The sequence below is a fragment of the Rhinoderma darwinii genome, chromosome 2, assembly GCF_050947455.1.
Source record: "Rhinoderma darwinii isolate aRhiDar2 chromosome 2, aRhiDar2.hap1, whole genome shotgun sequence".
NCBI lineage: Eukaryota > Metazoa > Chordata > Amphibia > Anura > Rhinodermatidae > Rhinoderma > Rhinoderma darwinii.
Window position 1 is genome coordinate 74905928 of NC_134688.1, and position 16128 is coordinate 74922055.

The window sequence follows — 16128 nt, forward strand, 5'->3', positions numbered from 1 at the left end:
TCCCTGAAGATGGCCATAATCTTTAGAAATCCACTAAGAGCAAAGTCCTATAATGCCCTTATATTATCCAGTTAACCCTTTTAGGACCAAGGCTCCTGATGCCTGAATGTCCACAGAAAGACTTCACCTTTTGGAATGCCACATTCTCTAAGGGTGGATATATTTTTATTTTATGTTGTACTTTAGCCCAATTGTATTTCTTTGAGGGGGGGGGGGGCACAGATAGGACATTAATGTGGTACCAAGATAAAACCGGTCTCCATTTTTTACAATTTATGCAGGGGGAAAATGCTAATTTCCCTAATTTTTTCTTTTTTGTCATTTATCATGTTTATTTTAACCAGACAAACATATGTCCCAAAATATCTGCTCTCTCCTTTGTATAACGATACCAAAAAAGTGGACTTTGCACCACCTCACATCTTCGCTATAATGCATGAACCAACGGTCACCTTTTTTTCTTTTTTTTTTTTTTTTTTCCAGGTCCCTCTTAGAGGCTCTGTCACCAGATTATAAGTGCCCTATCTCCTACATAATCTGATCGGCGCTGTAATCTAGGTAACAGGAGTGGTATTTATTTTGAAAAACGATAATTTTTTAGCAAGTTATGAGCTAGTTTAGATTTATGCTAATGAGTTTCTCAATGGACAATTGGGCGTGTTTTTACTTTTTACCAACTGGGCGTTGTACAGAGGAGTGTATGAGGCTGACCAATCAGTGACCAATCCGCTTCATACACTTCTCATTGTTCCAGCCCAGCATGATCCACAGCACAGTGTGATTGTGCAGTGAAAGAAGCTGGGCGGGAACAATGAGAAGTGTATGACGCTGATTGGTCACTGATTGGTCAGCGTCATACACTCCTCTGTACAACGCCCAGTTGGTAAAAAGTAAAAACACGCCCAATTGTCCATTGAGAAACTCATTAGCATAAATCTAAACTAGCTCATAACTTGCTAAAAAATTATCGTTTTTCAAAATAAATACCACTCCTGTTACCTAGATTACAGCGCCGATCAGATTATGTAGGAGATAGGGCACTTCTAATCTGGTGACAGAGCCTCTTTAACTTTACGTGGGATCTGTAAATGGGCGCAAAGCACCCGTGTACATAATTTTGTATTGATGGGATAAGAGCAGATAGAGGTGGGCTAGAGAGATGAAAACTAGTGATGTGTAATAATTTGTGTGGTTTTGATGTAACATAGATTCTGTGATATAGATGCATTATTTTATACATGTCCATGTGAATCTCGTCCCGGTCACAGAATATAGTCCCAAACGGTGCAGGTGGCTTGTGGGAGGTGTTAAAAAAAAATGAACATAAAAAAATAATAATTTGGCCTTGATTTTTATTTTTTGTTTTTATTACTTGTACTATTTTTCTTTTTCTGGAGGAAGCTGGGATAACATGTTTCCCAGCATTCCTCTGTAATCAGATCAGATATTAGTTATCTAATGCCCGCTGGGTATTAGATCACGATTAGCCGTGATCTGCATATAGAGGAATGCTGGGAAGACACAGATCATGTCCTCCCAGCATGCTCCTCACCTCCCTTAGACTGTTGGAAGCCAGTGACGTCTTGGAGCGTCACATTTCCATGGCAATGGCCAGTCTTCCTGCGTTTGGGTCTGCATTTGCAGAACTCGACACTCCTGACTTTTTGGTGTGTTTTGTGACAGGGATCTGATCATTTCAACTCCTTGTTACTTCAGGAGGAACGAGCTGATAAATTTCAGCCCGATCTCTTTAATGGCAGAGCGCTTTACCGCTTGATCTGCCATTAAACAGGATGAAGTTAGTTTACATAGCTGCAGCATGAGGAATATGCTGCAGCGGCAGAAATGGCCAGATTGGCAATGTAAAAGTGTTAACCTGTAGGTGGATGACTTCTGTCCTGTGGCCAAAAACATAAAGGAGGCGTTTCCTTCAAAGCAAAAAGTACAGTTGCCCATAGCAACAAATAAGTTTTCAGTTTTCATTTACGAAGGGCCTCTTAAAATTTGGTTGCTTTGCGCAACTGCGAATTATTATCCATGCACCAGCTCTGAGAAAAGCCCTCACATTGTACTCCGATTCTAACTTTGATTTATATTTCTGACTATTTAGGTTTCTCGACAAGTCATGACCTGTCATTTGTTTATGTATAGCATCTTATTCTATATTCTTCCTTAGCTCCACTTGCCTTTAAATTCTCCATTGCCTGGAAGTGAGTTAACAAAGGAGCCTTTTCGCTGGGATCAGAGACTTTTTGCTTTAGTTCTTCGGCTTCCTGGTGCAACATCTGTTGAGCAGGACCAGGTGACTGCTGTTCAAGTCGATGAGTCCCCAATCACGCCTATGTGTGATGTCACAGGTGGTGAGTATATTTTTGAGCAGAAACATGGAAAACTATAACCTATTAAAACGCTAAGGCTGTAGGATTTGGATCCACCAAAAAGTGGTGGAAATTCTCAATCTTGCAGCATTTCAATTTATCTACGTAAATTTAGCGGAGTTTCCGACTATAAATTTGGCAGCCTTTCTGTGCTAAATACCAAACACTAGACACATGCAGTACACTAAAATAGTTACTGCTAAAATCTTGGTGACCAGCACGGATCTGCATCACGTGCATCCTAATCGCAACTTTGTACATAAAGATAATTTTATGTAGCACTTTCACCCAGCCCTAATATGGGAGTATCGGTATTAAAGAGGCTCTGTCACCAGATGATCAAACCCCTATCTCCTATTGCATGTGATCGGCGCTGCAATGTAGATTACAGTAACGTTTTTGTTTTTTTTAAAACTATCATTTTTGGCCAAGTTATGAGCAATTTTATATTTATGCAAATGAGCCTTTCTAATGGACCCAACTGGGCGTGTTTTCTCTTATTTCCAACTGGGCGTGTATTGTGTTTGTAACATCTGGGTGTCTTTACTTGTTTTACTAGCTGGGCGTTGTGAATAGAGGTGTATGATGCTGACGAATCAGCATCATTCACTTCTCATCGTTACCACCCAGCTTCTGGCAGTGCAGAGACACACAGCGTGTCCTCGCTCGTCCGACGCGATGAAGTTCCTGTGGGAGGAAGTGACGTTACAGCGTGATCTCGCGAAATCACGCTGTGTGTCTGTGCACTGCCAGAAGCTGGGTGGTAACGATGAGAAGTGAATGATGCTGATTCGTCAGCATCATACACTTCCATTCACAACGCCCAGCTAGTAAAACAAGTAAACACACCTAGATGTTACAAACACAATACACGCCCAGTTGGAAATAAGAGAAAACACGCCCAGTTGGAAATAAGAGAAAACACGCCCAGTTGAGTCCATTAGAAAGGCTCATTTGCATATATATAAAATTGGGTCGTTCATTGTATATGGAATGTCTGCATAGGGGACAGTAGCATTGTTTTACACCCAGCGCTAGGAGATCCGGTGATTGTATACGGACACTGGTGCACTTTGGGGATTGTACTACTGTTGTGCCCAGGTTAAATGCTGTTTCCAGTGAAATATTGTTACAAACACTGAGATATATTTATCATAATGACTCAGTGTTTTTTGTTTAATACGCTTTTAGATTTTCACGGTGGGGCTTATTTCACAGTGGTGTGTTACCCCTGTTTTTAAAACGAGTTACTATTAAAAGGTATATTTTACTCAGTTGTCACTTCAGTGAACCTTCTAATTTCTTTATATTGTGGGAGCACAATTATATTTATATCAATTTATACAGTGAATTTAACTTTGATAATTGCTCTCAAATGTATCATTCCTCTGCCGAGCCTTGGTTAATACTTGTATATTATTGATGCCTGACCTGGTCTAGACACCATTTCTTACAGTGCATTAGTATTTACCCCCATCTATTGTTAAATGTGTTCAGATATCCGCTCAAAAACCGTCTGATAATTATAGGCTGAGTTGCCTCTTCCTTTTTTTTTTTTTTTAACGTTTTTGCTCCCGATCTTAAAAGATAATGTTAACGTCTTGTATTTATTTAACGTGTCACTTTTTTTTATTTCGTCAGGTCGTTCATATTGTGTTTTCTCGCAGCGAATGTTAAACCAGTGTCTGGAGTCCTTGGTGCAAAAAATTCAAAGTGGGGTTGTCATCAATTTTGAGAAATCTGGGCCTGATCCCCCACTTTCTGAAGGTAAGTGAACTTTGTATTTTCACTTGCTTTAGATGTTTGTTAGTTTAGCTATCTGTTATCTTGTTACAGAGCTATACGGTTCACACGGCAGAATTTGCATGGCGGTTACCGCCACAGAATTATTCCTGCCATTGACTTCAATGGGAGGTTTGGCCGGAATCCGGCCGAAGATCGTGCAGGACGCTTCTTTTTCCTACTAGCTGAGAAAATCTGCTTGCTGGAAAAAGAAGCGTCCGACTCATTGAAATAAATGGGAGCCGAAATTTTGCGGTGGCCTCCGCTGTGTGAACAGGACCTTATACTACAGATTTAAGTTTTGCTACTTTTTATTTTTTTTGTAATTTTTTTTTATCTTGCCCTATTTTTAGCTAGTTAAACAAGTGTTTTATTCAATTATTGAATTTTGGTTACAGGTTTTGTTATTGCTATGCCTAACACGGTTATACAGTGCCAAACTAACAGGCCCCCACTGCTACTGTATGCAGATCCCGTTACACCTCTTGTGCCTCGGAAGACTGCATACAAATGCTGCAGTGGTGCTTTCCTGCCAATAAGTTACTATGGTGATTGAGCACTCTTTATCAACCTCAAAGAATAGTCCCCCGATCTGTAACCAATGATTTATATTCGCAACAAAGCTTATAAAATACAGATTTTCAGAATGTTTTTTCTCATGCTGTGTGTCTTGTCAGGCCAGCTGGCGTGAAGTTAGAATAATTTGATACTTGAATGGAATCTGGGAGGCAGAGATGTTCAATATTCTCCATGGGGAGAGGGAGTTCTTGTCCTTAGTATTTTGGATCACTACCTCTGGCTGTTGTACAATCTGAGGCTGCCCTATACTTGTCTTACATCTTGGCAAGAACTGCCCGTCTTACAGTGAACCTACCTGTAACTTACAGCTTATTTGCATTGCAGTTACGTATTCTATCTCATTAACTTTGCCCAGTAAAAATGTTGCCATTTTTCTATTTCCTGAGTTAAGGTTAAATAATAAAGGAACTATGTACACAGCGCAGCAGATTATAAATCTCCTAGGTCTAGGCTATACAGACCCTATGGCGCAACTATGTATTACATTATACATTTTGACCATTGTAACTATGTAAGGCTCTGTTCACACTTCGTTCTTGCCTTCCGTCGGAAGTATACATTGGTGGGATTTCCTGACCTATGTCTGAGTGCCAGCTACTGAATGTGCAACTGTATAGGCACAGGTCGCTCATATGACCTAGAAAGAACTATACCAGGCCAGCGTATGGCAAAAAGTCTTTTGGCAAACGTGAAAGAGGCCGATGGATATAATTGGTGTATGTGCTGGCGCTTTACTGGTACATGCGCTGAATGTAGTGCACAAGTGTAATGTAAACACATCCTAATACTCATTTTCAGCCACCTGTATCTTCCACAAGGGGTTGCAGCAGCCGTACCTGCAACAATATGCTGATCGCCAGCACGGCTTGTCTTCGTTATTCTTAGATACTAAAGAGGAAAGGTGCTGCTTTGCCGATGTGTAGTCTAATGGCTTTGTTCACACGCTTAGCAAAAAAGTCTGATAATACGGAGCTGTTTTCAAGGGAAAACCGCTCCTGATTTTCAGACGTTTTTTTTAAGCCACTCGCGATTTTCACTGCGTATTTTACGGCCGTTTGTTTGGAGCTGTTTTTCTTTAGTCAATGAAGAACGGTTCCAAAAACGTCCCAAGAAGTGACATGCACTTCTTTTTCGCAGGCGTCTTTTTACGTGCCGTTTTTAGAAAACGAGGCGTAAAAAAAGCCCCATCTGAACAGAACCCCGTATTTCCCATTTAATCAATGGGCAGATGTTTGGAGGCGTTCTGCTTCCGTTTTTTTTCAGGCGTTTTTCGAGGTAAACCCCCCGAAATACGCCTGAAAACACTCCGTGTGAACAAACCCTATCTGTAATCGCAACTGACTGGACTGCTATGATGCAAGCTGTATTCTTGAACAGATTCTGGAGATTATATAGCGATCTATGGTCTAACTAGCTATTCCTCCAAGTTCTCCTTTTGGATAGATTTGGATTTCTTCTGTCTTTAACTCCGTTAGCGAAACTATAAGCTTGTTGAATTTGCACATGATGATTTTAGAACTCCTGTTTGTATTGATTTGTATTCTGTCTGCTCTCCAGAACTGTAAGCTGGGGGTTCCTCATATATTACAAATCTTTTGTTAAAGATTGTTTGTTAAACCTTTCTTAATGTATACTTTAGATGGAAGTACAGATGCCATCAAACCAGTCGGACTTCAGGCATGGCACAACTGTCGGAAATTAATCTATGTTCGACCAAATCCTAAAACAGGAGTACCACTGGGCCACTGGCCGATACCTGAATCATTTTGGCCTGATCAGAATTCTCCGACCCTTGTAAGTTCACAAACATTGTGCATGACATAGCAGTGCAGGTATCTTATTGACTAGATGGAAGTGATCACATCAGGAACAGCCAAACCATACAATCGTAGACGAGAGGGCAATGAGGAAGAACGCTGCAATGTTTAAAGTTGTTACATTCGCATTATCTATAAGAAAATTGCAGTCGGGGGGGGGGGGGGGGGGTTAGGGTCCTTTCACTCCTTGCGTAAATACCATGGATTTGCGGAAAATCCGCAGCATAATACAGTAGCCGCAAAGTGGATATGACTGCTGCAGCGGCAGCTAGCGGGCCGGCTAAATGCTTAGCAGTTTTCCGCAATGGACATTCCAGGCGAAAAACTGCACCACAGTCTGGTGCGGTTTTTCACCGAAATTCCCTGCGGATACCAGATACCGCGGCCCGGTGGTTGGGATCACTGATCTATACAGTTGCAAGAAAAAGTGAGTGAAGCCTTTGAAATTATCTGATTTTTATTGATTAGTAATAAAATGTGGTCTAATTGTCTATAAGGCCTTGTTCACACGGCGCTAAAAAAACAACCTGTGTAAAAGCATCAAACACTAAAGTACAGGTGTTTTTGACTCCTTTCTTGGCGCATTTAATTAGGACTCACATTGACTATGGGAATTAGGCACGTTTTCGGCGTGTCTTACGAATTGACCTGATTTTTTTTTTTTACACGACGCGTTTTTAAACACGTCCATGTAAAAAAAAAAACCTCGTCTGCACTACAATGCGTTTTTCCATTGTCAATGGGAAGCTTAAAGCATGCGTTTTACAGCGCGTAAAACGTGCAGAAACTCGTCAAACACCGCGGGAACAAGGCCTAATTGTGACTCAGATAAACACAATCTAACGAAAACCCCACAGACCGTTGTACTGTTCATGTTTTTTGAGCACATTGAGTAAACCTCCACGGTGTCGAAGAAAAAGTGAACCCTTGAATTGAATAACCTGTAGATCCTCCTTTAGCAGCAATCGCCTTCACCAAACGTTTTTTTTGTAGCGCAAATCTGATTTGCACAACGTTAAGGAGGAATTTTGGACCATTTAGCCTGCAAATTTGTTTGTTCATTAATATTTCTTGGATGCCTTGCATGCAGTCCTTCAGGTCATGCCACAGCATCTCGATAGGATTGAGGCCATGGACTCTGACTTGGTCATTTCAAGACACAAACCTTTTCAACCATTCTTTAGTTGATTTACTTGTGTTCATCGTGTAATTTTCTCGTTGCATCACCCAACGTCTCCTGCTTTAGGTCCCTGACTGCTGCCCTTATATTCTCCTGTCAAATCTTTTGATACATCTTTGCAATCATTGAGCAAACAAATTCAAAGCGTCCAGGCCCTGAGGCAGCAAAACAGCCCCAAACCAAGATACTCCCTCCACCATGCTTCAGTTAGGATGAGGTGTTGGTGTGCAGCGTTTGTTTTTTCTGCCAAACATTGAGTCGTTCATTTGTCCTAAAAAAGATTCCCCTTTTGTAACTGTCCATAGAAAATTTTCCCAGAAACATTGTGCAACATCTTGGTGGTCTCGGGCAAACTCAAGACACCCTTTAATGTTTTTTACATCTGCGGCTTCCTTCGTGATTTCCTTCTATGAACACCATTCTTGTTCCGTGTTTTTCTAACAGTGGACACATGAACAGAGGTTTATGGAGTTTGTCGATGCTTCATTAGGTCTTTTGCTGTTACCCTTGGGTTCTTTCTCACCTCTTTCAGCATTGCCCGTTGTGCTTTTGGAGAGATCTTAACAAGACGACCGTTTCTAGGGAGAGTAGCAACAGTCCTGAATTTTTCCCATTTGTGGAAAATTTGTCTAACCGTGGATTAATGTATAACCAGGTCTTTAGAAAATCTTTCGCAGCTTTTTCCTGCTTTAGCCATTTCTCTAACACATCTTCTGAGGTCTTCTGAAAGTTGTTTGCTTCAAGGCATGGTTCATACTAACCAATCTTTGTCAGTCACCAGGCTTTGTGTGCCTTTAATGAGAAAAGCTCTTGAGAAATCCACACTTTTTTTCAATCTCCTTAATTGAAAAACTTTTTGCCAATCAGCTCTTGGAGAAGTCATTAACACAGAGGTTCACTTAACCCTTTCTCCCTGCACTGTGGATGTTTACTCAATGTGCTCAAAAAAAGACATGAACAGTTCAATTATTTGTGTTATTAGTGAAGTCAGATTGTGTTGGTCTATAATTGTAACTTAGGATCTGTCCACAGCTTCGTCAGGGCATACTGTTCTTGCGAAGTCATAGGAACAGAACGAAAAACCGGAACCACGCATGATGGAAACCAATGGCACCTGAAAGGACCATTGACTTTAATGGATACCGTCAGGTTTCCGTCTTTGTGTCTGTCGTTTTTCCCAGAAAAAAACGACACCTGATGCAGCCTCTAATGCACTTGATGGCAATTTGACCATGTTTTATTAGTAGTTAAAGAGGGTCTGTCACCACATTATAAGTGCCCTATCTCTTACATAAGGAGATGGGCGCTGTAATGTAGGTGAACACAGTGCTTTTTATTTAGAAAAACGATTATGCTAATGACTTTCTTAATGCCCTACTGGGCGTATTTTTACTTGGGTCAGCGTCATACACTTCTCTGTACAACGCCCACTTGGTCTAATCCGTGACCAATCCGCGTCATACAATTCTCTCCATTTATTTAGTGCTGTCTTATACTAACACATTAACGTTACTGAAGTGTCTTGACCGTGAATAGACATTCCTTCCAGCCAGGACGGGATGTCTATTCACAATCCTGACACTTCGGTAACGTTTCTGTGGTACTTACAGCAGAGCAAGCGTAATCTCGCGAGATCACGCTATAAATGACAGGTTACAGTGAGCTTATGCTTGCTGTGCTGTAAGTGTAGGAAGGAAAGATGTAAAACTAGCAATGTTTTGAAGTTGTTGCTGTTTAAGGGTAATGTGGGACATAATTTAAACATTACCCATGACTGACCTATCTGGTCACATGCCCCTCCATCAGCAGCCATCTTACGGACAGGAGGGAATGCTTGCTGACAAGGGTACAGGGCTTCGCCGATATAGCAAACCGTGCAGAACTTAGAAAAATAATGCATTAGTAAGTGGCATGTATTCATCTTAAACACACATTAGTTAACATTAGACCTAAAGTAGCCGACCCCTTTATGATGGAATAACTACGGCTTGGGGTTGCAGGTTTAAAAATAATAGATTTTAAAGTAACTTTTGATAGAGATCCCTATATGACACATAATTTGGTTTTAATTTAAAATTAAGAAAGTTGGAGGGGGGTAAATTCTGCACAACGTTTTCTTGTGCAGACTGGCTGGATTTGGATGGTGAGAACTGGATAAAATGTTTGTAGATTAGGCAGTTTTTATGCACAACAGACGTCTTGCAGTAGATTGAATGAGAACCTGTATATGGCTCAATGGAATGTCTGCAACCTTCAGTCCCCTGTGTATAGGCGAATTGTTTTTCTTTTTTCCTTCTACAGCCCCCTCGAACCTCTCATCCCATTGTGAAGTTTTCTTGCACCAACTCTGAGCCAATGGTTATTGAGAAGCTGCCATTTGACAAGTATGAACTGGAGCCATCACCACTGACTCAGTATATTCTGGAGAGGAAATCACCACATACTTGCTGGCCTGTAAGTTCATTTGCGTGTGTGTTTGTGTGTGTGTGTGTGTGTGTGTGTGTGTGTGTGTGTTTTGTATACTTTCTCAAAGATCTCTGGGTCAAACTATAACTCCGATGCTTTGTTGCATTAAGTTAATTTTCAAGCAATGTCTTATTTAAAATATTGAAAGTATTGAGTTTGTCTAACATTCTATATCCTTTGGACTTGAAGCAGTTTCCAGATGTAATTCAGTGTACCTATTTTCCTTTGCTTTTTGCTTGGTTGTGCCATTTTAAAGGGGGTTGTCTCTTGATAGACGTTGGTGGCATATTGCAAGGATATGCACCAAGGGCCAGTGATTGGCAGGGATTTCATTGTTTGGATTCTTCCGATCAGATATTGGTGGCATTTCCTAGCGATATGCTGCCAGTGTCTGATGAGACAACCCCTCCTAATAAACACTTTACAGGGATTCTCTCAACAGACCGTTAGTGTCAATAATTAAATTATTAATAATTCTGTAAATGTATCAACTTGTCTGTGTTTTTTTTATATCTGCCAATGCTAGGGCAATGGGGCGCTGTCTTCCATGTATGTGTGTTGCTCCCCCTCCCGTCCTGCTCATCATACATTGACCGGACAGCAGTCCTGCTCTGATCTTAATATATATTTAAATAAATACACATACAAGTGAAGTAAATTTTATGTTGATTTGGCCCCCCCAAAAAACTGACATGAGTCAACCCCCTATATGACTGCGTGCATATACTCAAAACCATCGGGACTTGTATACAAGGGTTTGGTGATCTGAACTATTTGCGTTTTGTAACTATCTTCTTATTTCTAGGTGTTCGTGGTAAACAGTGCTAAGTACAGTGAACTCGGTCATCCTTTCGGTTACTTGAAAGCCAGCACTGCCCTAAATTGTGTAAATCTCTTTGTGATGCCTTATAACTATCCTGTACTTCTCCCTTTACTAGGTAAGTATTTGCCACTGATTTTTCTGCTGAATTTAGCTTTTACTGCTTTCAGATTATCCTCATATGAATGGTTCTATTTATTAGACGTATAAGCGCTCAACTTACTGAGTGGAAAATGTCCTAATGAGTTTTAGTTGCTCAAACGCAAAAGACCTCTGACGTTTTATGTAATGACTGATACTTCTGAAAAATAGGACGTTAACCGTTTAAAGGTCACCAGGGTCCAATAGCCTAGACTCCAAAGAGGTTGTACCACCATAAAAATGTATCCCCTGTCAAAAGGATAAGTGCTTGATCGCTGGGGTCACCCATCACAAGAACAGGTGTCCCAAGTCCGCTGTTTGAATAGAGCAGCGGTCACACATGCGTGCTGCGGCGCCGTTCATTCTCTGGGATTGAATGAGATAGCAGAGTACTGTACTCTTAAAAAAAATAATAGGGCATTTATAATCTGGTGACAGAGCCGCTTTAAAGAAGCTTGTTTCTATATAGTGCAGCATAGGCTATTTTTAAAGAATAGTGTATAGGCTCTTGTGTATACCTGGTTTAGTTTTCATTTATGGGTTGTCTACCATCTTGGTTCCCTCTTCAGCTTTGATATGGTTCCCCTAATGCAGCCTATATTTCTTATGCGTCTGTATTTGCGGAGGGCGGGTGTCAACACACTGCACTTGCTCTGCTTTGAGTCCTATCTAAGTGCAGCAAGTGATCGATCAGTGACCTAGAACTTCTGTCCTCACATTGCTGTCTCAGTGTATCCTATGTGGTGCAGCTTTAGCCGGTCTCCTGCTTGTGATAAGTCTGTTTTTACACAGGAGACAGTGAGGAGCAGCATCCCACAGAAATGCATTAGACTTTGCACACAGAACTCATAGTATGAACAGTTAGTGTAAGTCAGGGGAGTTTAGACTGCAGCTAATCATTGTATGGACTCTCCTATTATATCACTGCACTCATGGTCCCTTAGGGCAGAAATGATCTCTTCAGCAGCACTATATGCAATCGGGAATACAGATGAACAAGGAGAGGAGTTGGGTGGGGAGAGGGGTGGTCTTAGAGCTGACAGGAGGGATTTGATTGATGTAATCCTGTAGTTCACAGGAAGTCAGCCACACAGAAGAGACTGCACCTGTCTACACATGAGATCATGGTCTGTTTTAGTGGTCAGACTAAGATCACATGACACAGGTGCCCATAATGAAAGGGTTCAAAATACAAGGAAACCACTCAGCTGGGAAGAAACAAATGACACTTCTAGAATATTTCTTGCTGAGTTAGCATGATATGTGCAAAAAAAAAAAAAGGTGAAAAATTAGGTAACTTTGTTTAGTCTTTAAGAATCGGTTTTGAATGTACTGGGACAATAAAAAGAAAAAAAATGTCTGCATAGGTGGAACTTTTTGTTTGTCTTGGACTAAAGAAAGCCTATTAAGACGCCTCTTTTCTTTACAGATGACTTGTTTAAGATCCACAAGATTAAGCCCTCTATGAAATGGAGGCAACTTTTTGAGAACTATGTGAAAACAATGCCTCCTTACTACATTGGAGTATGTATCATGTCCATGATTTATGTTTATGGTTTGCAGGTAGCCAAAATCCCTTGTAACTTGATATTTTATTTTCCAGCCTCTAAAGAAAGCATTAAGGATGATGGGTGCTCAAAACCTCATACCAGAAAATCTGGAGTATGGACTGAGTTATAGTGTTGTCTCCTACCTCAAAAAACTTAGCCAGCAGGTACAGTGTGATACATTTGTTGTCTGGATCTGTCATTGCCTATCTGGAGCAATACAATACTACGTGCCATGTCACAAAATGCTACTGTTATGACCTAGTTGGCTGGCAAACAGCTAGATGTCTGATCTGCTGCCTTACTAACATTTGCTGGAAGTTCAGATATACCCCATCGATTAACTCTGATATGCAAATTCCGCATGTGATTCTGGAAAGTTACTTCTGACAAAATGTCGGTTTTTTTTTTGTACTTTAGGCGAAAATGGAATCTGATCGAGTCATAGGTTCCATTGGGAAAAAATATCCACAGGAAACTGGTATTAAAGTCATAAGTGGCACAAGTATACCGTCACTGGCCGTCAGGAAGGACTTTAAGCAGTTATTGCAGGAAATTACCGGAGAAATGCCACAGAGAATGCTTGAAGTGAATGTGAAGGAGTTTGCTGGCTTCCAGATAGCCCTGTTGAATAAGGTATGTGTCGGACTTATCTAGTGTTTTTACATAGCATCTAGTGTGCGTTCTCATGTATTCACTTTTTTTTTTTCTGCAGGACCTAAAACCACAGACATTTAGAAATGCCTATGACATCTCAAGAAGTAATCTCTTGGATCACCTGACCCGAATGAGGACAAATCTCCTTAAGTCATCACGCAGGTTCTTCAGCGGACAAGATGAAGGTGAAATGGTTCTGTCTGTTACCTCACTATTTTTACAGTAATATACCAGCCTCGGGTTAGTTTTTATTACCATTTTGGGAAGTACTGAGGGTAGAAAATTCTGTGGCTACTGATAAAGTTTGTGCTGAGCTGAAGAGGCTTTTCCTGGTGTGATGTAAGAGCTGTGCTCTGGGCCAATTAGAGGTCTCGCTCCTCCTGCTGCTCCTCATCCCCTTGCGTAGCATGTCATCTTCTACAAACACTCTAAGGCGAAGTTCACACTAGCGTTAGTATAAGTTTACCTCTCTTCCGTCAGAGGAAAAGAGGCTCGAAAGATTTAACGGAAAGCAACGCTTCTGTTAAAATTACCATTGATTTCATTACAAACTTTCATATTCTCACATGTACTACTGATGCAAAAACATCATAAAGAATACTCTTCATTTACATGGGACGCAAACTAATGCCAAATTTTATCAGTTTGCTTTAGTCTTTATCAGTCCTGATGATTTTTCTACAGGATCAGATGTAATGTAGGTCAATGGGTGGCAGATTTCTGTCTATTCTTGATCCAGTTTAGATGTAGAGCAAAAAAAGTACCTAAAAAAACAACTGAGAACATGACCTGTTATATATTGTAATGTGGTCACTCACTATGTACTTGGCTTTGAAGTCAAATAAAAATTCATCATTGTCCTTCCACAGACCAGTTACACAGTATACCTATAGTCCAGATGGGAAACTACCAGGAGTATCTAAGGAATATCCCTTCACCACTAAGAGAGCTGGATGCTGATCAGCCCAGGAGAATGCATACATTTGGAAATCCCTTTAAACTGGACAAAAAGGTACGGTTTTCAAAATCATAGCATTTTAAATAATTAGAAGTGTAATGTCTGTGTGTAAAATTAAAGGAGGAATTGTATTGCTGATCCTTGCGTAAAAGAGGACACAAAAATGCCGCTCCGTTCATGCTCCATGGGACTGCCCGAGATGGCTGAGGACTGTACTCTATCTCCGGCAGTCCCATAGACAGTGAATGGAGCAGGAGGTCGCATGTGCAACTTGCCGCTCCATTCATTTGGAGGAACGGGACCTCTGTTCTCGTGATAGGTGGGTGTACTAACGGGACCCCCACTGATCAGCATGTTCTCACCCAATCTGTGTTTAGGGGATTACACTTAATCTTGAGACAACTGCTTTAACTTGGCTTGGATTGATTGAGCTGTGAATCTTAACATTCAGCTTCTACATTTGATTTGTTCTGATGAGTTGTAATCCATTTTTTGTTTCCGTTCTGCAAAAATGTTATGGTCTTCCATTGTAAATGCTCTCACTAATGCCTGGTTAAACTGCATAATTTCATTTTCTCTCTCCTCAGGGTATGATGATTGATGAAGCTGATGAGTTTGTGTCAGGTCATCAAAATAAGCACAAGCGACCAGGAGAACCGAATATGCTAGGGATCCCGAAAAGGAGGCGGTGTATGTCTCCATTGTTACACAACAGACCTCTGTCTCCAGTTGTACACAACCACATAGGAGAGACAGGTCCGCCATCTCCTGCAACCCAGGGTTCGCCAGATATGCAAAAAACAGGGGCGATAAATAAACGTATGTATTTAATACTGGTTCACATCCTATTTATAACAGCACAGTGTAGAACTACAAATGTTTGTCTGGAAAATATATATATATATATATATATATATATAATAATTTTTTATTTTTCAAGGTCTATACGATTTGTGCTTTTAGTAACTTGAGGACTGCTTGCAAAGTGTTTCAGTGATAGAAATGGGTGTATTAAAGTTTGGCCTATATCTACTTAAGAAATAGTAGCCCCTCAACTGATTTGGTTGTTAAAGGAAATGTATCAATATTGAATATTTGGATCAGGTTTTTATCATAAATAGGTTCTTTTTTTTATTTATAAAAACGCTATATATAAAAAAAGAAAAACGTAATAATCCAGTTTTCAGTCTTTGAATGGAAGCACACACAATACGCTGACATTTTGTCTTTTCTACATCTCGCTTGTACGTTTTGTTGTGTAGACTTGGACAGGGTTAGCAGAGGGCCAGGGGATTTTAATTACAGCTCTATTGTAGGGCTATAATCCTAGATAAGGCAGGATAGCAACACTGTATCCGCAAAGCTCTGTGTGCATCTCCTGGTCTTTGGGGGAGGGGACTGTACTCTCACTCCCTGTAAACTTTACTTGGTTATTGAAAATTCTGACTCTTTATTCATTGCAACTTCCTTGAAGCGCACGTACACCCTGCAAATCCAAAAGGAAGTATGTTCAGGGGCCGGATTCAAATTTAACAGGTTCCCTAGTTGCCTGACAAAGATATGCGTGCGGATGTCGGTAGAGTAGCAAGGAAAATTATTCTTACTTTGATGTGCAAATAAAATGACAATATTCCAAATACACCATTTATCAATGTGGAATATAAATGAGTGTATGTAACAGTAACAGAGTGTACATTTTCTAAGACAATTGGTACCAAAACTAAACTCCGTACATAAATACAGTACTAGAACCAAGCTCGTACATATATACAGCACCAGAACCAAGCTCAGTACATATATACA

The 16128-nt window shown here is 40.5% G+C and overlaps 1 protein-coding gene across 3 annotated transcripts in view; it reads left to right on the top strand.

Annotated features, from left to right (window-relative positions):
* INTS6 (integrator complex subunit 6) overlaps positions 1 to 16128 on the top strand; it is a 49117-nt gene that overhangs the window by 18264 nt on the left and 14725 nt on the right. For all 3 annotated transcript variants that reach the window (XM_075851774.1, XM_075851777.1, XM_075851775.1), the window contains 11 exons: positions 2177 to 2360; positions 4020 to 4145; positions 6379 to 6533; positions 10038 to 10190; positions 11008 to 11140; positions 12593 to 12687; positions 12767 to 12877; positions 13131 to 13346; positions 13426 to 13552; positions 14237 to 14379; positions 14913 to 15144. In XM_075851774.1, the coding sequence (XP_075707889.1) occupies positions 2177 to 2360; positions 4020 to 4145; positions 6379 to 6533; positions 10038 to 10190; positions 11008 to 11140; positions 12593 to 12687; positions 12767 to 12877; positions 13131 to 13346; positions 13426 to 13552; positions 14237 to 14379; positions 14913 to 15144 (1675 nt within the window). The remainder of the gene's footprint in view (positions 1 to 2176; positions 2361 to 4019; positions 4146 to 6378; positions 6534 to 10037; positions 10191 to 11007; positions 11141 to 12592; positions 12688 to 12766; positions 12878 to 13130; positions 13347 to 13425; positions 13553 to 14236; positions 14380 to 14912; positions 15145 to 16128) is intronic.